The 26,063-nt window shown below is 37.6% G+C and overlaps 1 protein-coding gene across 1 annotated transcript in view; it reads right to left on the bottom strand.

The window, feature by feature from the left end:
• Positions 1–24,002, bottom strand: part of LOC149946859 (protein O-mannosyl-transferase Tmtc3-like) — a 143,589-nt gene extending 119,587 nt beyond the window's left edge. The window contains exon 1 of the mRNA XM_090172043.1: positions 23,376–24,002. Coding sequence (XP_090028169.1) covers positions 23,376–23,462 — 87 coding nt within the window. The 5' untranslated portion in view covers positions 23,463–24,002. The remainder of the gene's footprint in view (positions 1–23,375) is intronic.
• Between the last annotated feature and the right edge of the window lie 2,061 nt (positions 24,003–26,063).

Raw genomic sequence — 26,063 nt, 5'->3', positions numbered from 1 at the left:
GTGTTTATCGTAGAAATAAGTTCTGAAACATTGTTTAATATGCGGGACGAAATAAATATTTTATCCTCACTATATCTCGAAGGTATTCGACTAGTTATTACGCGCGTTCGAGCCATCAGTTTAGTTAATAATAATAATAATAATAATCAGTTAGGCTAATACCCAAGGCATCACCTTAGGCCTAAGTCATCAAGCGACTTTTGAAGCCATTAATTCAGGTGGCCGGGTTTCAATGCGTAGGAGGGTGGTGGCCAGCCCTGCATGCCACGCGAGCCAACAGCTCCCTACACTAACTATTAGTTTCTTCGGCTAACTCTGCTAACTGGGGAGAAGTCACAAAAAACGTCGTTAAGTTTCTGCTCGAAGGGTTATTCCAACCAATCCTCCAAGGACCTTCATTTCCCGATTTTCTTGTTCAACACCTTCGTCTCCAGCTTCACTACAGAAAGGCCGTTTTGGTTTGGTGACCAATCTCCCGCCTTTAAAAGATCCCAGGTCTCTGAGTCTTTCTCTTTAAGCGCCTTCATTTCAGCCAAATGCCAAGCGCACATTGCCGAGCAATTTCGTAAGACCAAAGCAAAGAAATATTTTGTGAAAGACTCGAGGCGCAGCTCCCAATCGGCACTACGAACCGATTGAAAAATGCAAGGGGATATAATATGATGTTCATATATTGTTTAAACGCTTTAGTCCCATTCGACCGAAGGCGGCTTTTGAGGAGTCCCATTCGACGGAATTCCGCCGAAACGTGCGGTTTTTATGTGTCCCATTCGACCGAACGCTGCTATATAAATTGGCTTTTGCTATGTTTTCAATTTAGTTACTGAAGTCGTTTGCAATGGAGCATGGAATGAGCATGAATTATATTTTTATCTTCACCTAGTCAAGAAAAGTAACTGAACCAAAACTGAAATAGTAAACTTAACCATCTCTAACCTAACCTAACCTAACCTAACCTAAACATGGATCTTCGATAGTACATACCTTATAAATAAAATACCAAATCACCCCGCCAATTGGGCTACATTTTAAAATTCTTTCGGTCGAATGGGAATAAACGGTTTAAACATACTAAAAGTATGGTAGATTTCATTAATTGTCCTTTGGAGACGTTTTCCATTACTATTGAAATTTCAAATTGGTTTAGCTAAGTTTGGAACTGATTGCGCAAAGTACTAACATCGTAATTTTTTCTTTCGTTTCAAGCATTGCAAATACAGGGTCTTTTTTTTTGCTCGGAAAAGTGTTTTTTTTCAAAAACTATTTATAGTACCGATTTCAAATTTGGAAGGTCAATTCTCTATACCGGGGGACATCAGTTTGAGAAATTTGAGCGTTTTCGGTAATGTTTTTCACCAATTTTGAAAAATTATTTTTCGACCACTAGGTGCGAGATAAAAAATTTCTATTATAAAGTTGTAGGCCGTCATCGAAAACCCTTAAAAATTGTTCACTCGACGAAAAACAATTTATTTATCAGTGAAAATTCGAGCTTGAAAAATTTACAAGTTGGTGAAGCCAAATTACGATTGTTTGAAACGATAATTGAAACCGAATTACCTAATCCAGTTGAAACTTTGGTTAAAAAAACGACCGGATTTAAAAAACACGAGGCTATAGGTCAATCCTAAACATGCATTGGGTATTTAAAGGAAAACTTTGGGAGATTATTATCAGTGTTTGATAATATTTCGTACAATGCCTCGTTATTCAGTAGCTGAGCGTACCGAGATAGTTGCCATTTACTATGGAGAAGCAGCGCAAAACCTTAGAAGAGTGACTGAAATCTTCGCAGAAAGACATCCAAATGGAGCACCATCTGTAAATACAGTAAGACGAGCAATTCACGATTTCAATCAATTTGGTAACTTGCAACCTAGGTTTCGCGGATTGGGTCAACCGGATTTATACTTCGAGAACAATGTACTCTCGTACTTTGTGGCATATCCTCGTCACAGTTGCGCTAACGCCGCTGCTGATTTGGGTTGTTCTGCAAATCGTGTGTGGAAAATTCTTCGTAAGAATCGCTATCACCCATACAGAGCTACGCTCCACCAAGGACTAATTGACGGAGACCATCAAAGACGTTATGAATTTAGCAACTGGTTACTAAATGCTGTCCAAGAAGATAGACAATTTTTGCGCCATGTTTTGTTCTCCGACGAAGCGTCATTTTCTAGAGATGGGCCCTTTAATCATCAAAACAGCCATCTTTGGTCTGACATCAACCCACATTGGGGTTTTGAATATCATCACCAGGTTCAATTTGAACGGGTCAATGTTTGGGTTGGACTTGTTGGAAACCGTTTGATTGGTCCCTTTTTCCTGCCGACGAACCTCAACGGCCAAAGGTATTTACATTTTCTACAGAACGAACTGAGTGACGCAATCGACGACCTTCCATTGGCTGAAAGACGTCAGTTGTGGTTTCAGCAAGATGGCGCCCCTCCGCATTTTTCCCGGCAAGTAACTGAGCACCTCAACAACGAGTTTCCTGAAAGGTGGATAGGGAGAAATGGTCCAGTGCATTGGCCAGCAAGGTCACCTGACCTAACACCGCTGGATTATTTTCTCTGGGGATTCGTTAAAGCAAAGGTATACGCCACGCCCATTGAAACTAGGGAGGAACTCATTAGACGAATAATCAGTGCTTGCCGAGACGTCACACCAGAAATGGTAGAGAAAGCGTTTGAGAACTTAATTGTCCGCGCACAAACCTGTGTTGCAGCCAATGGTGATATTATTGAAAATGTTTTGTAAAAATTTATGTGAATAAAATATCTGCATTTAAAAACCAAACGTGTACATTTTTTCAAGTGTGAAAACTCTACTACGTTTGTATTAGACTTGTTCCCTTTTCAATTATCGTTTCAAACAATCGTAATTTGGCTTCACCAACTTGTTAATTTTTCAAGCTCGAATTTTCACTGATAAATAAATTGTTTTTCGTCGAGTGAACAATTTTTAAGGGTTTTCGATGACGGCCTACAACTTTATAATAGAAAATTTTTATCTCGCACCTAGTGGTCGAAAAATAATTTTTCAAAATTGGTGAAAAACATTACCGAAAACGCTCAAATTTCACAAACTGATGTCCCCCGGTATAGAGAATTGACCTTCCAAATTTGAAATCGGTACTATAAATAGTTTTTGAAAAAAAACACTTTTCCGAGCAAAAAAAAAGACCCTGTATAGTTTAATAGTTCTTCGAATTGTGACTTTTAATCCAGGTCTTTTACGAAAAACTCTCGGGAAACATTGCAAAGAGTGCTTGCAACTTTGTGCTTGCAACTTTGTGCTTGCAACTTTGTGCTTGCAACTTTGTGCTTGCAACTTTGTGCTTGCAACTTTGTGCTTGCAACTTTGTGCTTGCAACTTTGTGCTTGCAACTTTGTGCTTGCAACTTTGTGCTTGCAACTTTGTGCTTGCAACTTTGTGCTTGCAACTTTGTGCTTGCAACTTTGTGCTTGCAACTTTGTGAAATAGGCTTCGATGGCCCTCCCAAGAGTATTCCCTTCCAAATTCCGTGTCACTGTTTGAGAAGTGTATAATAGAGCTTCTATTCACATCTCCGGTTTTCCCGTAAGTTCTACAACCTTTCCAATCGCGCAGTTCGGCCATTTCAATGTGCAGCTCGCCAGGTTACCAAATCCAATTGTCGAATAATAGTGACATGTCAAGTTCTCTCATAGGACGGTACAGACCTAAATCCATCGTAACAATTGGCTAGGAATTAGACTGCGTTATTATTCCTTATATTTTTTCATTGCCGTAAGTTGTACTCGGTTGGAGATGAACCAAGAATCTATTTGGACTCTTAAATTAGCGAGTTTCGAGCTGACCACGTAAGGCTCAATATTCTCGTTCCTACTGCAAATTCCAAGAACACTGCTAGATCATATATTATCACTTCAGATCACTAGCGAGTGAAACAGACGTGATCTAAGAGTGCTCTTTCTATAATCTACACTTGCTCTACGGTAAATGTTACGCTCTTAAAGCATTCTTTTAGTGAGCTGCCAAATTTCAACGTGACTTGCAAGTGAGCAGTTTCGTTAATATAATTTTTCTCACTGGTAGAACACTCACCTAACACCATGTGACTAAGCTATGGCCAAAATCGAACATGGCATAACCGTGCTATTTCGTACTCAAATTTGGCCGGGAAAAAATAACAGATGCATATAAAAATTAGTAGTTAATTTTTTAATTAAGTATTTAAATATTCTTAAATTTTCTAATATAGTTTCTATTTTAATTGTTATTATTATTTAATGTTAGGATATTGGTTTCTCTACTGAAAATCTCATCAATGCACAACACAATATAGGTAGCAATATCTTATATAGCAAAAAATAAGCCTTAAGTATTTTCAACCACTCTTCCCCAATGTATAACCGGGTATCTGACGCCGAAATGCTGGTGTTTTTTATGTTTAAACAATACTATTTCTGATTCCCAAATTAACGAAAAACTAAGTACCCGATGACAGGTGAAGGTTTTCTCAAGTACCGCCAGGAGGCGCTGCCCACAGATAAATATATACCGCCTGACGAACTTTGAATTTGGATTGGTTTAAAGTTTGGTCTATGTAATATCTTTTCCAAAATCCCACACATGTATGACCTTTATAAATATTTAAAAAATAGATTTTTGTTATACATCTCTTATAATTCTACAAACTAGTTTATTTTATTCTTAATTAAATTAAGAATCGAAATTTTTGCATTGGAGCGGTGCCTTAGCCAAAAATTTGTGAAAGTGGTTCGAATATTTAAGAATACCCTTTAAAATTTATTGCACGCAAAGCCCAAAAGAGTTATTTTATTTAACAACAAGTTTGTTCCCCCGTTGACTGCGATCTAAAATCGTTGCAGTGGTATTGTTATAACGCGAGATTACTTGGCAAGATCATTCTAATAATACTGTTAGAACACACGTGCGAAACTCTGGATCACTTGGGCTCTCTTTAATATCACAGCCAGAACATGCACATTTTTGTGTCCTTAAGGTGTTAAACATTGAGTTGGGAATAAATAGAGGTACAACTTAATCTGGCTGGCGCGGGACCAATTTCTTTCCATAAGGAGACTTTATCAACTTTATCGTTCTACCGTGGCGGCATCTGTCTCTAGTGGTGGCAACTATATTGCAATTGAAGTTTTTCGCGAATCTGATGCGAAATTGAAATGTATGATTTCTCGTAACAAACAAACCTTTGGAGTTGTTTAAAAATAATTTTATTCTGTCAACACGATCCTTTTTAACTCAAGTTACGGTGAGTTAGCTAATAATTATTTATTTTCAGCCATATAACTTTACAAAGTATAGATGGCGCTACCGCCTAATTATACAGATGAATTTCGTACAGTCTTATCAGAACAGGTCCCGCGTAACCATGGCAACCGAAATCGTAATTGTAATTCTAGCAGTATTATTCCCAATTCAATGGTGTTAAATGATCTAAAATCGTTACAGATTTGAGTGATCTCAGAGCGTATAACGTGTGATCTTGGAGTGCACTTAATATTTGCAGTGCTGCACGCTAGATCATAGTAAAACTCTCGTTCCATATTTTTGGTACCGTCGCCATCAAGGTTAAATCGTGGATAGAATTTGAAACTTCGCGCGGAAGTATAATTCGTAACTCGAACTCTGGATTTGAATGTTTTCAAAGCCCTCCGAAGAGCGAATCCTTATTGGACTTTAATGTAATTAATGTTTCGGTATCGAAAAGTCAATTCCCAATATATCTTCTTTCAAAAACTATTTAAGCTTTAGTCGTGACATAAGAAATACAAATGATTAACGAAGCATTGTGTTGGTCAAACATTGTTCTTATATTTTCCCTCGCAGACATTCTCCGACCAAGTTTTAAAACTCTATTTCGGAAACGAATATAGCGGCATTGTCTCTTTGGGCTGTCTATTTGCCGATCGTTGCTTTTGACGCGGTACAAGTGACACGTGTTTGGTCCAATAGTTGAGATGATAAATAATATTTACCGCATGCGCATTCGCCAAATGTCATTATCACTCGAGTCAACTGCTTGCTTCAAAGATTCCCCTCTTCGATCGTAGGACTCGCGAAGGATATTTTGTTGAACCCTTTTCATCGCGGAAAAAACATTTGAGTTTTCAGGTACTTGAAAGTTTTGCTTCTAGTAAATGTTGATGCTAGACTACCACTGGCTGCTAAACCGTCCTATTAGTTAAAAAATGGTTTATTTTACAAATACGGTAATTCGACATTGTTCTACGGGTGTTAAGCTTTCATTTGATACGTTACTTGAAAAATTAATCGAAAACATTGAGATTTTTATTTTGCATGGGTTGGGTTGACATTCGCCCCCCCCCCCCTCTAGCGAGATAAATATACAACTTGGGAAGCCCACTTTTCATGGATAAAACACTGCGTAATGACCGAAGGGCTGACCACTATCCGTAATCTGTGTACAAGCCCGTAGCTTTGACTGTACTAAAGTGATTACGTAATCGATTACATATTTAGCACCACCAAAGGCTGTACTCGCTGTAAGTAAGTGGAGAGCCCTTCGGTATTGACAAATTGAAGAATAAAAAATTAATATTTTAACTTAATTAAAAATAACTCTTACTATAAGGATTGGGTGGGTTAGCGCCTCTCTGACGCACCCCACGAATTTTCACCATCCAAATTTTTCTGAATAAAATGACAACTTCTGCTAACATAACAGGAATATTTCCAAATATGCCCTTTTTTGAATATTGTGCATATCACTGGTAAACAATATTAAATGAGGTAAATTGATAAACAATATTAAATAAGGTAAATCTATAAACAATATTAAGTAACGTAAATTGATAAACAATATTAAATAAGGTAAATTGGTAAACAATATTAAGTAACGTAAATTTGTAAACAATGGAAAGTAACGTAAATTTGTAAACAATGGAAAGTAACGTAAATTTGTAAACAATGGAAAGTAAGGTAAATTGTTAATCAATGGACAGTAAGGTAAATTGGTCAACAATGTAGAGTGAGGTAAATTGGTAAACAATGGAAAGTAAGGTAAATTGGTAAACAATGGAGAGTGAGGTAAATTGGTAAACAATGGAAAGTAAGGTAAATTGGTAAACAATGGAGAGTGAGGTAAATTGGTAAACAATGGAAAGTAAGGTAAATTGGTAAATAATATTAAGTAACGTAAATTGGTAAACAACAGTAAATAAAAGTAAATATTGGAAATTAGCGAATAATTAGTTAGATAATCCAAAAATTGGCAATATATATTTTTATACTTCAAAATAGTATGTCACATCACACTGAGTAGCTTTTAAATTTTATATCAAAATCATTGATGTAAATTTATTTACCTTTTTTCCATATTTACCATCTTATACCATAACGTTATTTACCATTATTTACCATCAGTAAAATACCTCTTCCAAACACTGGGAGTTTTTGAAGTGGAATTGGTCGATTCAATAACTCCTAAAATATAATATAAAATACTTAATTTAAATAAAGCGCTAGTGTCGCAATAAGTTAATATAAAATGGCTCAATCAAGGGCTTCATAAAATAAAAAGCCAGACTCTTAACAACATGAAATGAACTGATTTAGCTCGGCCGAAATATATTTTTATAATGATGATGTCAGGACGTAGGGGGCAATACATTCCGCGAAATTATGCACTAGAGAAGATGACACTGCGTAAGAGATTTCTAAATGAATATGCAGATAGGCGAATTATTGTATAGGGAGATTGGGATTATGTAACAATGGTACAATTTTGAGGAAGTTTTGGAAAATTAATCTTTTCTTCGCTATGCTACAGGAATGCCCAATTAAATGCGTTATATATATTCGTAGCTTTACTATATAGCGGCTGTGTTTATTTGTTACGTTTTCTGGCCCTTTTCCCGAAAGATATATGAATACAGGATGTTTGAAAAGTGTATGCAAAGATTTTAAGGAGTTGTAGGGGTGAGTTAAGGAGTTGTAGGGGTGAGTTAAGAAGTATGCCTGTTTTTTCCCCATTTTCCTACGATGAGTTAAAGGAGCGTCAGAGAGCTTCAAAGTGTAGCTTACTAGCCCCTGGAAGTAGGCTGCAACAAACGCAAAACCAAGCAGCAGGGACTTTAAATACTGTTTAAGTTTACTTTTTTACGCTGGTTACCTCGATTTGATTACAAAGTCCTTTTTTACCTATCTCACGAACCCAAAATTTCATGTTCGCGTTTCCCTGCTGCTCATTAAAATTTGTGCATAACCTTTTGAAACACCCTGTATAGATTTTCTGCGCAAAGAAATGGAAGTTGTTAGGCCTCGGTTTGTACCAACACTGGAAATTGGCTCCTTTTATCTTGAATTTTAGAGGCTACTAAGTCTGCGAGTGACAATAAAATATAAAAAATTGGAAACTAGCTAAATTCTTGGAAACGCTAAATGATATTTGGCCGAAAATGCATCTATCGATTTTGTGTAGCGAGTGAAACCATTCAATAGAAAAACGAAGAAATGTACCGCATGTAAGATCCACCGACAAAAATATTAGTTAGTTTGATAGTCTACAAATGGTATTTATTAAAAACCCACATTCTACTTCCAATTTCATACATACACACGTACACGGATCATTAAATCGTTAAATGTTTTGCAACTTGGAATCTCATCAAGAGCTCATCAGGCTAGAAGCGTATGACCTTTCGTACCAAATCAATATGGGCCAGCGATGCCACACATCTTGCTGCAATCAGCAGAGATAAAAAGATTGGTGCCAAGAGTCACGGGCAATTTTCCTAAACTACACGCGTATTGGACATCCATTTCATTGGCACCCAATTTGCCACATCCACCCTCCAATTTAGGTAAAACCTTTCTGTTATAACACTCAAGTTCTAATCTTTTACGGGGATTAAAATGCTGTGCTATTACTATGAAACATATTAATTAAAGATGCTAAACTTAAAATGAACTGTATATATATATAAGAAACTAATTGTTTATCGGTGACGGAACTTATATGTAGCTTTAAAAATAGTATTAATGATAATGCAAAGCAGGATAATTATAACTTCTAGACATAGAATTGGTTTTTCAACAGTTTTTCGGCATCACTTTTGACAAATTGTGAATACACAAAAGTTTATTTGTTTGCGACTTAACATTCGATTTGTTTGTTTCAATTTACAAGATAATATTATTATTATTATGTTTCTTATTTTAACTTCTATAAGCCATTTGCGTTGAAACCAGTGTGACCAAGAATAAATGGTAACAACTAGAGATTTGAAGGAATTCAACCATTTAACAGTTCAGCCATTTTATATTTCGGCTTTAAAAAGACATCATTTGGTGATTAGGGATATGTTGTTGTTTGCCAATCACTCCACAACAAACAACTGCACCAGAGACCGCGAAAGTCATTAGAAAATAGAAATTTAATTATAAACCAACAAGGAGTACAATTCAAGCAACTATTCGGATTGTACAGATTTCAAATCCATTTGCAGAAGCAAAACACGATAAAGACTCTGAAAATTTCACAAACTATTAGGACAGGGAAGGGCATTAAGATGCAGCCGAGTTGGCCGGGTGAGTAATAGTTAATAAGAGTTAATAATTATACAGTAATAGAAGTCGACTATAAACATGACTTACATTTCAAATTGAAATATATTTAAAACTTAAAATTGTATTTAAAATTACAAATTCACTTTTCATCCTCTCAAAAAAAAGCACCATAACAAATGTTTTTCCACCATATTTGACTGCAGACGTTAAGAATTCGAAATAGGTCTTTATCAAATAGGTTAAATTTTCGCCCAAGAATTCCCACCCTCTGACGTTAGGAATCAACTCAATCTATGAGAAATAGATATAGAACTAAGCGTGTATTGCTCCTTGCATTTACGACAGTTAGTCGAGATTACAACAAATAAGGTTGTTAAATGAAGAATGGTCTAGTAAAGTACAGCAAGTGGATTTTTCGAAAGTCACATGCTGTGGTATAGTACAGCAAAGTGGACTTTTGTACCTCAAATGCTGTAGTATAGTACAGCAAAGTGGACTTTCGTACCTCAAATGCTGTAGTATAGTACAGCAAAGTGGACGTTTGTACCTCAAATGCTGTAGCAAAACACGAGCGTCAAATACTATAGTTAAGTACAGCAAAGCTGTTTTTTGAAGGTAAAATGCTATAGTATTTAAGCAAACTAGATTTTATAAAGTCAAATTCCGTAGCCTAGTATAGCAAGTTTTATCATTTAAACGTCAAATGTAATAGCATAAAACCGAAAAATCGGTTTTTGAAAGTCAAATGCCGTAGCCTAGCATAGGAAGTTTAATTATTTTAACGTCAAATCTAGTAGCATAAGAAGAAAATTCGGGTTTTGAACGTTAAATGCTAGACTAGAGCATACCAACCTCACTTTTAGTCCTCAAAATGCTATAGGAAAGCACAGAAAAAACGGATTTTTCACGTAAAATTCAAATAGTTTAAATAGCAACGCGGTTTTTGAATGTAATTAGGAATGATTAGGCCACCAAGTGCTATTATATCCTGTAAAGCAAAAATTAGCAGTGCAATACGGTTATAAACCCTGTTCTTTAACAATGGTCTTCTAATGGAGCATTTCGTGTTTAATTATTAATTGATATTAAATTATTTGATCAGCCTGAGAAGGCTCGAGGATACGCCCAAAGCGAAATTATATTTTAATCGAATGATCTTTCTTAACGCAATCCAAAGAATGTTTGCGAATGAAACTGGAGAAACAATACTTTAAAATAATCGAATCATCCAATGTCACTAATTTCCATTATGTGAAAGATTCTAGATTCGCCAAAAAGATCTATAAGACCATATTAACTTACGCCAATCAAATGAGAAATCTAATCTGCTAATGAATCTGGCTTTCAAAAGGTATTAATTGTGACAAGTTTACTTGAGAACCTTCAACGTGCATAGAGATAGTTCAATTAGAAGTCTTTCACAAAATATGTAACGCACTACTCGCTAGCGATTCTGAATGTTGCTGAAATATGTTACCTCATATACAGGAAATAATTTCCAAGTACACTAATTTTTATAATGGTATGATTATTTTTCTATATAATAAAATAAAAATTGATTTAATTTGGATAATCATCTAATAAATTTAAAGGTTTTTAGTAGTGGATAATACGAAATTTAAGGAGTAGGGTTTTTTCAATTGTTACTCTTTGTTACGAGCGTCGAAGTCATAAAAATTTGTTTTCAGTTACTTAATTTTTGAATGGTACCATATTAGTGAGGGTTGTTGGATTTAAATAAATTTAATTGAAATCAGTGTTTTAAAAAAAACATTGATTTAAATAACGTATTATACTTATAATATTTAAGAAAATGTACGAAAGTACCTTCTTTGGAAATTTCAAATCAGAGAAAATGCCATTAAATTAAATTATTAATTAATAATTCAATTTAATAAAGATTAAGTAAAACAGGTTTACATTAACACTGCACTCGAATTATTAATCAATTTGTCAAGAAAAACGGCCATAAAACCTTCAAAAAATCAATAAAGATCCGATTTAAATCAAATAATCCGATTTTTTTAAATCTAAAATTCAACAACCAGAAAAACCTTTGTAAGCCCGATTCCGATCGACTTATAGAGTTGATTGCTTAAATGGCAACACCCTCGATTCGTACAAGCATAAGTTAAAGGACTCAAAGTAAGAAATTTTAAGGAGCACCCCAAAAGTGGATAGGATATGGATTAACACCCAATTCAATCCTCATAACTTTAATGTTAAGCGTTTTGTGAAAAGTGTCGAGGGGCTTTTGATCTTTCGAGTGTGTACGTTGCGATTAAACTTTGATTGGAGAACTTCAAGGGTCTTTTCATAACAAGTATTACCAGTAAAACTCTTATCTCGCGCTAAAACAGCTCTTTCTAAAGATATCGAAACATCTTGCCCCCCAAAAAAGGAGTTTATTCATCTGTCAATAGAGTTCGGCTAGTTGCTATATTCCCTTTAAATTTAGGTCAGTAATTATCCAGATTAATTGAGTCCTATTTAATTTAAGTTAAAGTATTTTCTTAACAACCCTCTTCACGGTATCTCTTTGACTCGAATTAGGAAGTTTTGGCTTGGTTCAAATCGCTTTTGAAAAGCTGTGTTTATTTGCTAATAGGGATTCAGAATTGACGTCACATTTGTATTGATTTCTTAAAACGAACTGATTTATACAGGGTGTTCACTTAAAACGATCCAGAGCTTATAATCGAAAAGCTATTTTTCCGAAGAATTTGATATTTTAAGATCGCATAGCACGCACAGGGGGTCAATAGATGATACGAGACTCAATGACCTTAAACCATGTCCTCAAAGTCATTCAAAGTTGGTTCCAATGAGAAAGGTAAACGCCATCGAATTTTAGGTCCGAGTAACTCCGAATTAATGTAATTTGGCCAATAGGAAGCCAAAAAATAAACATAAAAACAAGAGGGTCAGATATAAAAATGTCTCAGAGATCTTGCTTAGGTGTTAATAATTAATTTAGAAAGTACACTCTTAAAAACGTTGGGTTAAATGATTTTGGTTATTTCATTTTTAACTACTTTGAGTCAAAAATAACCCAAATGTAGTTGAAAATCTTGAAACGCAAAATTTGGGTTAAAGAAAATTAGGTTGTTTTTAAGGTAATATAATAGCAACCCAAAATTGGGTCATACTATCAAATTTAAAGTTCCAACGCGCCAAAGACGATATGAGCATCGAAAATGTGTCCATCGCACTTGTAGTCTTTGGAAGACTGGAAATTAAAAAATTTGCGCCATTCTTGCATCGTTTCCACGAAAGGATTCTTAATTTTTGATTCTAAAGGTATAGAATATTTCTAATTTTATTTACTATTTATAATTTAAATTTTCCCAATATTTTAAATTTATTTTTTCTGTAGTGTTGATATTTCAGCGGAAGAACGTAATGAGCTCCCATGTTTAAATTTATTGCAAATTGCCAAACCTTACGATATTCTTTCAAGTGTGATCAAATTTATAAACCAAATTAACTGTTAATATATAACCCAAAATTGAGTCATATATTAACCATATTTTGAGTAACTTATAAATTTAACCCAAAATATCGTTATTACAATAACCCATTTTGGGTGAAAACGAAACCCACCTAATATTTTGTTTGGTTAAATACTGACCCAACGATGGGTAAAAAAACCACCCAATTAATTGTTAAATTATAACCCAAAATTTAGTCATATATTAACCATATTTTGTGCTAATGTTCAACCCATATTTGGGTAACTTATAAATTTAACCCAAAATAACGTTATGAAAATAACCCTTTTTGGGTGAAAACTAAAACAACCCAATATTTTCTTTGGTTAAATACTGACCCAATTACAATGGGTAAAAAAACACCCAATTTAGGTAAAAAACAACCCAATATTTTTAGGAGTGTACTTGTGCTACGGCATCGACAGTTTCAGGACAAATTCCCTCTGATACGATAATATTAAATTAAACTTTGTCACTTGATCGAACTTGACCTTTCGAGGATCATAAGCTTAACCAGAGATTCGCGGAACTAAGACTTCGCTGTAGATTCCAGAAGCGTATTACTACTTTGAACATCACATTTGACAAAAGGGTTTCTTGAAATTTTGTGTACTCCATATGCCGGTGCCAGGATTTAAGATGTGTACAATAATATTATCCTCAATTTCTTTCTTGATTGAGACATTGAGTTTACAGAAAATAAATAAAACCAATCATCAATATTCAATAACTATATTTCAGCGCATTTTTACATGAAACGCTTAACTTAAAACAACATTAATATTATCTATGATCTGAAGCACTTTGATGGTTTCCTTTAGATTAAGCTTCAGCTGTTTCTCACTCCGTGGCGCGAGTTATCAAAATGGCCATGTCAGTTTTAGCAAAGAAATGTCGTTATTGGATACTAATTTGCATTGGTATATTTTGTAGGATGGCGTGTTGTAATACAGATATCACGTTACTCGTGGAAACGCCTCGACGCGCGAATATTTTCGATAGGTTTCCACGTCAGAATTCTCAACAGTAAGTAAAAAAGCGTATTATTCCCTTTCTGTTGGAAAGAGAGTAGTTTTAATGGCTTATTTAACACGGCAATCCGCGACAAAAGAGCTGGGCGTAATGCGAGTTCCCTTTTCCGGCATTTTCACGCGGACTGCGCCGAAGATAAGCGCCCGTAGGCGGCGCTCTCTCCGTTAATCTGGCCCGGTATTTTCTCCGCATAATTCGGGCCTGTCAAAGGATTTTGAGGGCTCGCGCTCGCCTTATAATAGGCCTATTGAGATATTCAGCCGAATATAACGGCGCCAGCCAAGAGAGAGTTTTTGAAAGGAAAATAGCCCGGTAATTTCTTCAGCCGGGACGCGACCGTGTGGCCCTTTAAGCGCGCCTTATCCCCCCCCCCCCCACTGCCTACCCCCTCTTTAAGCGTTTTGAGCTTTTTGTCATATATCCGATTTTGAAGCGCTTTTCCCGTGTAAAGAAAACCGTCCGTTCAATTATATATCGCTTACAAAAGTGCCAATGGAGCCACCCGCCTCTTTTAGGTCTTATAATGACGAGGTACTTCTTAATATTACGTTCTTAATATTTGGCAGGCCTCCGTTGTCATCGCGAACGGCTTGTCCGAGCTTTTGACGCTTTAAGTGCGGCGGGACAGCCGGAATAGCGAAAGCGCCTTTCAGCCGCGCTCCTCCCCTTCGTTTATATACATAGTTGCACGCTTCTTTTCGGAATCTTTTGACCATAGTTACCGAGAACGTTCTCAAATTTTAAGAAAAGGGAGTGTCTTGTAAACGTAACTTTACATATAAAGTCATTTATTTAAGTACCATAGTTTTTTGAAGGATATAATTTTGTTGCGAAGACAATTTTTTCGGTCGTTAGGCTAACCTTTCAATCGTTAGGTTAACATTTCGGTCGTTAACTTAACCGTTCGGTCGTTAACTTAACCGTTCGGTCGTTAGGTTAACCGTTCGGTCGTTAGGTTAACCGTTCGGTCGTTAGGTTAACCGTTCGGTCGTTAGGTTAACCGTTCGGTCGTTAGGTTAACCGTTCGGTCGTTAGGTTAACCGTTCGGTCGTTAGGTTAACCTTTCGGTCGTTAAGTTAACCTTTCGGTCGTTAGGTTAACCGTTCGGTCGTTAGGTTTATCTTTCAATCGTTACGTTTATCTTTCAATCGTTAGGTTAACCTTTCAATCGTTAAGTTAATCTTTCTATCGTTAGGTTAACCTTTCAATCGTTAAGTTAATCTTTCAATCGTTAGGTTAACCTTTCAATCGTTAGGTTAACCTTTCAATCGTTAAGTTAATCTTTCAATCGTTAGGTTAACCTTTCAATCGTTAGGTTAACCTTTCAATCGTTAGGTTAACCTTTCAATCGTTAGGTTAACCTTTCAATCGTTAGGTAAAAATATTTAAAAACATAACTTACCACACAATTTTAAGTATGACTTTCTTTAAAAGTTAAACTTTGAAAGATTATTTAATGAAGCTGGAAGTCGCTGTTCGAGCAATTTTATAACCACGTGACTATTTTCACGTTTCTTCCGTGTCATGGCGCTCAAATGTTGCAATTTATGCTATCGCCTATTGTCGGCATCCTGAAATTAAATATCTAACTCGGCTCATCTAACTGAATCAATAAGCAAATATTTAGTACTACGTATATTGAACACGGCGAATTTAAAAGCATTATTAATTAATATTCATAACAAATAATTCGCATTTTGATGAGTGGACAATACTTCTAAATGAAGATCATCCTTCAACGTTTCAAGCGCGTGCATTAAGAAAAAGTGACAGTGCGGATGAGAAAGTGGCACCGAGAAGAAAAGCAATTTCCTCCAGGGTCCAAGTAATTAACCCCCTCGCGAACAAAGTGGAAGTACACGAGGACTACACTCACCTCTGCATTGAGTTAAAAAAAAAGTGCTAATTCGGTTTATAAACGATACAAGGCTTACAGAAAGTCACAAAAAGAATTAAGAGTTGTAGAATTATAAAATTATCCATGATTTACAGCAATTAAAAAAATGGAAATAATATACTTAAAGGAAACAAAACAATTTATACCCTAAAACATATCATATATTAAACGTTTAAAAATATTTAAATAGGTTTTCTAAACAGTCTAAATTTTGGATAAATATACCAAAGTTTTGAAAGTTGGTAAATGAGGAATTTTCCAGTGAGAATTTAAGCAATTTGCAAAGATATTAGGAATTAAAGGATCGCTGGCAGCTAGGAGCAACAAACACAAGGAGAACGTAGCTAGGCTTTAAACATGCTAACGCAGTGTTGCGTACAAATTTCATTGGACGAGCCCTTACGCTGAACGTTTTAAGGGCGGGGGGGAACAATTTCCGAATTTTCCCCTTCCGACGGCAGCAGGCGCTAAAGGGTCTAACCAATGAAAACTGTACGCGATAAAATGCACGACTTTTGACGGGTTGCGTTCTCCTTGTGTGGGGTATTTTGTTTGTTACTCCTAGCTGGCAGCCCTGCCAATAGAATGTGGATGTAAACCCGGTATTTATACCTATAATTATCTTGACTTTATTTGCCAATATAAATGATGAAAATAATTTAAATTTAGAACGTTGCAGCGTTATAAAACGCTTTTAAACGTTTCATCACCATTAATGGGAAATGGTGCGAATATTAGAAATATGGTATGAAAAAAAATCGATAGAAAACTACAAAACAAACAGCTGAGAAGTGAAAATGTTTAGATTAAGTGGCATTACAAAGAATTTGATGAAACGAAAGGCGACAAATACTTTACTATCCAAATATTTGTGCTAATGACGTAACAAACAATACAGCCGAAAGATGGAGTTAAAAAACAACAATAATCGTCTTTCTGTTGCTGTCCGTAAATGATGTTTTTTGTCCAACTAAAGACTTAAGAGACATCTTATAAACCCCACGCGGTAAACACCAAAATGGTTTCTGGAATGAGCAGAAATTTAAAAAAAAAATCCCTTTGAAAGCTAAGATGTTTTCTTTAAAACAGATTGGCTTAAGCTTAATCGCACTAGTAACGACCGATACAGAGATGCAATTTGACGAAAATTGGAAAACAGCTTGAGCGAAACCAATGCTAATGAGAAAGAGTCCTGAGGAGCTCACGTATAAAGTGAAAAGGGATCTTAAAGACCGAAAATGTAAAGATGGAAGCGTTCTGAAGAGCGAATGCAAAGTGAAAAGCGGCCCGAAAGATGTGAGTTCAAAAGGAAATAGGTCCTGAAGCACGCAAATTCAAAATGAAAAGTAGTCTGAATAACGAAATTTCGAAGGGAAAAGCGGGCTGAAGGATGCAAATTCAAAATGAAAAGTAGTCTGAATAACGAAATTTCGAAGGGAAAAGCGTGCTGAAGGATGCAAATTCAAAATGAAAAGTAGTCTGAATAACGAAATTTCGAAGGGAAAAGCGGGCTGAAGGATGCAAATTCAAAATGAAAAGTAATCTGAAAGACGAAAATGCAAAGTGAGAAGCCGCCTGATAGACGAAAATGCCAAATGAAATAATCAGCTAGGCTACCAAGGCACCACCTTAGGCCTAAGCCATCAAGCGACTTTTAAAGCCAATTATTCAGGTGGCCGGGTTACAATGCGTAGGAGGGTGGTGGCAAGCACTGCAAGACCCGCGAGCCAAGAGCTCCCTACACTAACTATTACCGTTAACCTCAGCAAGTTTTTATGGAAGGGGAAACCGAAGAGCTCGGTTGAAAACCCCTTAAACCAGTGGGGAGAGAACTTGCAAACTCAACGCGGAAGGAGTTGATCAGAGTTTTCACCAGTCCCACAAGCTGGGATCAAACCCGGCTCCTCTTGCTGCGAGGCGAAAGTGCTAACCACTCCGCCACCCCACATTCATACGGTCTGAAAGACGAAAATGCAAAGTGAGAAGCAGCCCGAAAGACGAAAATGCAAAATGAAATGCGGCCTGAAAGACGAAGATGGCAAAATGAAATGCGGCCTGAAAGACGAAGATGGCAAATGAAATGCAGCCTGAAAGACGAATATGCGAAATTAAAGGCGGCCTGAAAGACGAAGATGGCAAATGAAATGCGGTCTGAAAGACGAATATGCGAAATGAAATGCGGCCTGAAAGACGAATATGCGAAATGAAAGGCGGCCTGAAAGACGAAGATGGCAAATGAAAGGCGGCCTGAAAGACGAATATGCGAAATGGAAAGCGGCCTGAAAGACGAATATGCGAAATGGAAAGCGGCCTGAAAGACGAAGATGGCAAATGAAATGCGGCCTGAAAGACGAAGATGGCAAATGAAATGCGGCCTGAAAGACGAAGATGGCAAATGAAATGCGGCCTGAAAGACGAAGATGGCAAATGAAATGCGGCCTGAAAGACGAAGATGGCAAATGAAAGGCGGCCTGAAAGACGAATATGCGAAATGGAAGGCGGCCGGAAAGACGAAGATGGCAAATGAAATGCAGCCTGAAAGACGAATATGCGAAATTAAAGGCGGCCTGAAAGACGAAGATGGCAAATTAAATGCGGTCTGAAAGACGAATATGCGAAATGAAATGCGGCCTGAAAGACGAATATGCGAAATGAAAGGCGGCCTGAAAGACGAATATGCGAAATGGAAGGCGGCCTGAAAGACGAATATGCGAAATGGAAGGTGGCCTGAAAGACGAAGATGGCAAATGAAAGGCGGCCTGAAAGACGAATATGCGAAATGGAAAGCGGCCTGAAAGACGAATATGCGAAATGGAAAGCGGCCTGAAAGGCGAAGATGGCAAATGAAATGCGGCCTGAAAGACGAAGATGGCAAATGAAATGCGGCCTGAAAGACGAAGATGGCAAATGAAAGGCGGCCGGAAAGACGAAGATGGCAAATGAAAGGCGGCCTGAAAGACGAATATGCAAAATGAAAGGCGGCCTGAAAGACGAAGATGGCAAATGAAAGGCGGCCGGAAAGACGAAGATGGCAAATGAAAGGCGGCCTGAAAGACGAATATGCGAAATGGAAGGCGGCCTGAAAGACGAAGATGGCAAATGAAATGCGGTCTGAAAGACGAATATGCGAAATTAAAGGCGGCCTGAAAGACGAAGATGGCAAATGAAATGCGGTCTGAAAGACGAATATGCGAAATGAAATGCGGCCTGAAAGACGAATATGCGAAATGAAAGGCGGCCTGAAAGACGAAGATGGCAAATGAAAGGCGGCCTGAAAGACGAATATGCGAAATGGAAAGCGGCCTGAAAGACGAATATGCGAAATGGAAAGCGGCCTGAAAGACGAAGATGGCAAATGAAATGCGGCCTGAAAGACGAAGATGGCAAATGAAATGCGGCCTGAAAGACGAAGATGGCAAATGAAATGCGGCCTGAAAGACGAAGATGGCAAATGAAATGCGGCCTGAAAGACGAAGATGGCAAATGAAAGGCGGCCTGAAAGACGAATATGCGAAATGGAAGGCGGCCGGAAAGACGAAGATGGCAAATGAAATGCAGCCTGAAAGACGAATATGCGAAATTAAAGGCGGCCTGAAAGACGAAGATGGCAAATTAAATGCGGTCTGAAAGACGAATATGCGAAATGAAATGCGGCCTGAAAGACGAATATGCGAAATGAAAGGCGGCCTGAAAGACGAATATGCGAAATGGAAGGCGGCCTGAAAGACGAATATGCGAAATGGAAGGTGGCCTGAAAGACGAAGATGGCAAATGAAAGGCGGCCTGAAAGACGAATATGCGAAATGGAAGGCGGCCGGAAAGACGAAGATGGCAAATGAAATGCAGCCTGAAAGACGAATATGCGAAATTAAAGGCGGCCGGAAAGACGAAGATGGCAAATGAAATGCAGCCTGAAAGACGAATATGCGAAATTAAAGGCGGCCTGAAAGACGAAGATGGCAAATTAAATGCGGTCTGAAAGACGAATATGCGAAATGAAATGCGGCCTGAAAGACGAAGATGGCAAATGAAATGCGGCCTGAAAGACGAAGATGGCAAATGAAAGGCGGCCTGAAAGACGAATATGCGAAATGGAAGGCGGCCGGAAAGACAAAGATGGCAAATGAAATGCAGCCTGAAAGACGAATATGCGAAATTAAAGGCGGCCTGAAAGACGAAGATGGCAAATTAAATGCGGTCTGAAAGACGAATATGCGAAATGAAATGCGGCCTGAAAGACGAATATGCGAAATGAAAGGCGGCCTGAAAGACGAATATGCGAAATGGAAGGCGGCCTGAAAGACGAATATGCGAAATGGAAGGTGGCCTGAAAGACGAAGATGGCAAATGAAAGGCGGCCTGAAAGACGAATATGCGAAATGGAAAGCGGCCTGAAAGGCGAAGATGGCAAATGAAATGCGGCCTGAAAGACGAAGATGGCAAATGAAATGCGGCCTGAAAGACGAAGATGGCAAATGAAAGGCGGCCGGAAAGACGAAGATGGCAAATGAAAGGCGGCCTGAAAGACGAATATGCAAAATGAAAGGCGGCCTGAAAGACGAAGATGGCAAATGAAAGGCGGCCGGAAAGACGAAGATGGCAAATGAAAGGCGGCCTGAAAGACGAATATGCGAAATGGAAGGCGGCCTGAAAGACGAAGATGGCAAATGAAATGCGGTCTGAAAGACGAATATGCGAAATTAAAGGCGGCCTGAAAGACGAAGATGGCAAATGAAATGCGGTCTGAAAGACGAATATGCGAAATGAAATGCGGCCTGAAAGACGAATATGCGAAATGAAAGGCGGCCTGAAAGACGAAGATGGCAAATGAAAGGCGGCCTGAAAGACGAATATGCGAAATGGAAAGCGGCCTGAAAGACGAATATGCGAAATGGAAAGCGGCCTGAAAGACGAAGATGGCAAATGAAATGCGGCCTGAAAGACGAAGATGGCAAATGAAATGCGGCCTGAAAGACGAAGATGGCAAATGAAATGCGGCCTGAAAGACGAAGATGGCAAATGAAATGCGGCCTGAAAGACGAAGATGGCAAATGAAAGGCGGCCTGAAAGACGAATATGCGAAATGGAAGGCGGCCGGAAAGACGAAGATGGCAAATGAAATGCAGCCTGAAAGACGAATATGCGAAATTAAAGGCGGCCTGAAAGACGAAGATGGCAAATTAAATGCGGTCTGAAAGACGAATATGCGAAATGAAATGCGGCCTGAAAGACGAATATGCGAAATGAAAGGCGGCCTGAAAGACGAATATGCGAAATGGAAGGCGGCCTGAAAGACGAATATGCGAAATGGAAGGTGGCCTGAAAGACGAAGATGGCAAATGAAAGGCGGCCTGAAAGACGAATATGCGAAATGGAAAGCGGCCTGAAAGACGAATATGCGAAATGGAAAGCGGCCTGAAAGGCGAAGATGGCAAATGAAATGCGGCCTGAAAGACGAAGATGGCAAATGAAATGCGGCCTGAAAGACGAAGATGGCAAATGAAAGGCGGCCGGAAAGACGAAGATGGCAAATGAAAGGCGGCCTGAAAGACGAATATGCAAAATGAAAGGCGGCCTGAAAGACGAAGATGGCAAATGAAAGGCGGCCGGAAAGACGAAGATGGCAAATGAAAGGCGGCCTGAAAGACGAATATGCGAAATGGAAGGCGGCCGGAAAGACGAAGATGGCAAATGAAATGCGGCCTGAAAGACGAAGATGACAAATGAAATGCGGCCTGAAAGACGAAGATGGCAAATGAAATACGGCCTGAAAGACGAAGATGGCAAATGAAATGCGGCCTGAAAGACGAAGATGGCAAATGAAAGGCGGCCTGAAAGACGAATATGCAAAATGAAATGCGGCCTGAAAGACGAATATGCAAAATGAAATGCGGTCTGAAAGACGAAAATGAAAAGTGAGAATTGGCCTGAAAATATACAAATAAGTTAGTGGCCTGAAAGACGAAAATGCAAAGTGTAAAGCGGGTGGAATGACGAAAATGCAAAGAAGAAAACTTTCTGAAAGACAAAGATTCAAAGAATAAAGCGGCCTAAAAGACGAAAATGGCAAGAATATGGTCGCAAATTCAATGGTAAAAAACGACATGAGCTTTGTAAACAATGCAAAGGTTCCTTGTGACCAGAACAACCCGCATAACTACCCTGAAGCGAAGTTCCAACGCAATAATTTCCATATTTTCCTGGTCCGGGGCAATTTTAGGCTCTGGTTCAAAAATAATAATACAAATCGGTTTCATAAACTTATTTCGTGTATTACATTTTCTCACCTAATTTATGTTTATTTGTTCCTGTAATATAATTTGTTACATAAATTAAATTAGAAGTTGAAACTACTCTTCTGTAGCAGATTTATGATGCTAAATTATACAGATACAAAAAATGTTTTCACGTTTAATAAATAGCGAATACATTGACTACCAACGCCACAGTAACAAAGATTAGGCCTAAAGTTCATATACAGCTCCAAATTAAGAAGGATAAATATAGATGACACCCAGAAAGCCATCTTATTTTAATGAGTTCTTTTAGGTAGAAGCGAAAAGGTTTTGTAGACATACCACAGTTTAATTAGAAAATCTTTTTTATCTTACAATATACAAAGAACGCTAATTATAAAAATTAACTATTTTTTCCCGTTAAACGTAATTTTATGTTCGCATGGGATAGACTGAAACTTTGCTATTGAATTTTTCAATTAACAATATATTATTATATGATAACGTTATTTAATTTTTTTAGACAATGTTTAGCAATAACAATACTGATGTATAATTATATTCCTTCAAAATATAAAATATTACCACTAGACCCCAAACTTTCCGTTTGTTGATTAAGATTATAAATGTTTTAAAAGACTCCGCAACTTACGTTAGGGTGTTATAAAACATGCTAGGTTAAAATAGCAACGCGAAATTGAAACGCCACCAACTCAAACCAAAGAGAAGTATAGCAAACTATACGCTAGTTTAACTATTATTATATCATTAATTTTATATTTTCCCAATTAATTATTACATAGAAAAATGTGTGTATTTAAAAATTCCTATTTTTTTGTGCGTGTTATATTTTACAAAAACGTGCGTTTACAAATACATCTGTTGTGGTGTTTGAACACTAATAAGAGCAAATTTAAATATACTTTAAAGAAAAGTGGTATTATTTTCTTAATTGGACTTTAAAATCCTAATGTTTATAATTATAACAAATTTGATATTCTGTTTTAAGCGTAAAACTAATGAAACCAAACAATGATTTATCTCAGTCCTATATAATGAGCACGATTAAATTTAAATAATGATAAATTAATGAAAATTATAATAAAGGAGAAAATAGTATTTTCTACGGCGTAACGGCGCGCTAATTTCGAAGTCTCTTACTTTGGGCCTTGAAAGTTTAAAGCGACTTCTGGCTGGAACCGCCGTTGGTTTCTTGTTTCTGGTGGCATTCGTCGTGGCAGTGCACATGTTGGCGCGATACCGAGAGATCGGCTGCTTAGGCCTAATCCTCTTCGGACTTGGGAGAAAAAGTTCTACTTTTGTTTCTAGCCTTTCTTAGACAGGTTAAACGCGTTTTACTTTCGAAAGACGCGAAAAGTTTTAAAGCGGAGTTACGCTTCTCAACTGTCTCTAATTTCTGTCGGAATCGAAGTTTCGAGAAACGGACGCCGTAAAAATGTATTTATTTTCATAGTTCGCCAGGATGAAATGGAAGCCCGAACGCGTAGTACGTAGAAGTATAACGAAGCGCGAAACACGAACGTACTGACTTCACCGGCGAAACAATAACGACCGTTGTAAAGCCGTGAAATTGTTTACTCGGGTTATTTCGGTTCACGTGTATGAGACGGAGAGAAAGCGAGCGGACTGCAGCGACGTTTCGCGAACACACCTCACTCGGGCCCAGACGCCGAAGCGAATAGCGATGCTGGGCCCGCTAAACGTACTAAGTAATCTCGTTTTCTTCCCCGCCGTGTGTCCGGTTTAGCGGCCTCTAGCGGCGGGCGAGTTCATTTTTACTCCATCACAGCCTACCTTCGGCGGAGGGGGATGGGGCGGGCTAGGGTGGACCGTGGACGGACCGTCAAAAGTTAGTTTCGCTCTTTGGCGGGCAGGGGGCGACGCAGTCTGGGCGCGCTGCGAAGTTTAGCGTTTCTTTCCGCTTTCTTCGGCGTCCGGGGCGGCGCGCCGTGAAAAATTGTCGAAACTGGCCCAAAACTTTTGCCTTTTTTCATACGCGTACAATTTGAGCATGACAAAACCGTTTAAAATAAAACCCATGCGCGATTTTAAAGAAATAAATTTCGGCTGCGTCTCCGGAATCCTTTTTTGTTGGTTTGAACAAAGCACTTAAGCGTCGGATGAGTAAACGTTCGACAAATTTTCTATTTCGAAACGCTCATTGAAACAACATTGAATGTGGACCCGATTTTAAAATAAAACCTCGCGGGGAATTACGAGGATGTTCAATCAAAGAAACTGTTAGAGTGCACTTTCAGACTTCTTTTCGTTACGCCCCCTGGTTGTCAAGGTGATATTTAAATTTCGAAATTAGAGGTGAACCCACGGTTGAAACAAAGGGTTATTCGTGAGTAGTTTGGTAAAGTCATTTAAATTTTTAGTTAATAATGTTTTCACCTCTTTAGTATTTAGAAAACAAAGGATATTAATATAAATTTTGGTTTTAACGTGTTTTAAGAATTGAAATAAGCATGGGTCTTTTACAATTAGCTACTATCGGTTATTGGTATATCACAGCCTATTTTTCTAATATCGGTATCGGCCAATATCGGCTTCAAAAGCCAATATTGGGCGATACCGATATTAGAAAAATAATTTCAGGAAAACATTTAAAAATAAGAAAATTCTCGATTAACTAACTAATGATAATATTTTATTTCATTGGCCGCGCCATGTACGCCAGACCGGGAGTTACGAAAGTAAACAAATAAAAAACAATGATATTCGATTTGTGAAAGAAAATATGTTTCACATAAAATGAAAAGAAATAAATTCGAATATCCTCTTGCAAACATTTTTTCATGAAAATTTGGAATAAAATGGTATGCCAGTGTATGAATTGTCCTTTACAATGATTTCATCATATACACTATTGTTGTGATAGATAAATTTGTTAATATCGGCCACGAATAGCCGATATATCGGCTGTACCCATATCGGTGCATCCCTACTAAAAAATAACAAACTTTTTATAATAGACTCTTCAATAAAACATCTTCAAGGAAATCGCCACGAAGTAATATTTCCGAGAACTAGGACCTGAGAGTAACTGTTTATATAATTCTTGTTGAAATAATGGAAACGTTTCACCTGTAGGGTATGCAAGTGTTTCCTTTTAACCAGCTAGCCTTTTTTGACATATTAAGGCTTAGCAAAACCACGACGTTCTGTTTACGGGTGAAAAGTTTCAATTATTTCAAAAAGTAGTAACTTGCAGGTCCGTCCTCTCGGATATTTTACTTCTTGGCGATTACTTTGAGGATGTTTTATTTAAGTGCCTATTTACATCTCGACAACTATAAGGCGCTGGAGTCGATGCAGTCTACTGGAAGCCCGAAATGATATACTATGATTTCCTATTGCGTCTATTTATAATAAGGCAGAATGAGTTAAAACGATCCACGGACATCATGGAAGGAAAACGCATCGGAAGATTGTAATTTTATTTTACCATACATTCACAATTTAATATAATTTTCATTTACGATTAGATTCCTAGATGTAAAACAAAAAATAAATAGGCTTTATTTTGAAAGAAATTTAATAATTTTAAGTTATTATATTTTATTGTTAATCTCGGAGGGTAAGGTTAGAAGTTTCCGAGTGGTTGGATTTTCATCTGCTAAGAAGATGTTTTATCGTTTCTAAACACAAAACGGTGACTTAACAAACGATATTCCAGCAAGTAACTGAACTTCTCGCATTGACCGCTAGGTTATCTGAAATTGCTAATTTCCCGCGTTAGGAAATCCACATTAGCGACCACATTTGTAGTGACATGTCCACATTAGATGAAAATGACGATGCCAATAAAGTCTGTTTTACGCC

The sequence above is a fragment of the Leiobunum rupestre genome, chromosome 4 (assembly GCF_980474605.1).
Source record: "Leiobunum rupestre chromosome 4, qqLeiRupe1.1.hap1, whole genome shotgun sequence".
Lineage (NCBI taxonomy): Eukaryota > Metazoa > Arthropoda > Arachnida > Opiliones > Sclerosomatidae > Leiobunum > Leiobunum rupestre.
The sequence above is the reverse complement of the archived record's forward strand: the minus strand, read 5'-3'. Positions and strand labels throughout refer to the sequence as shown.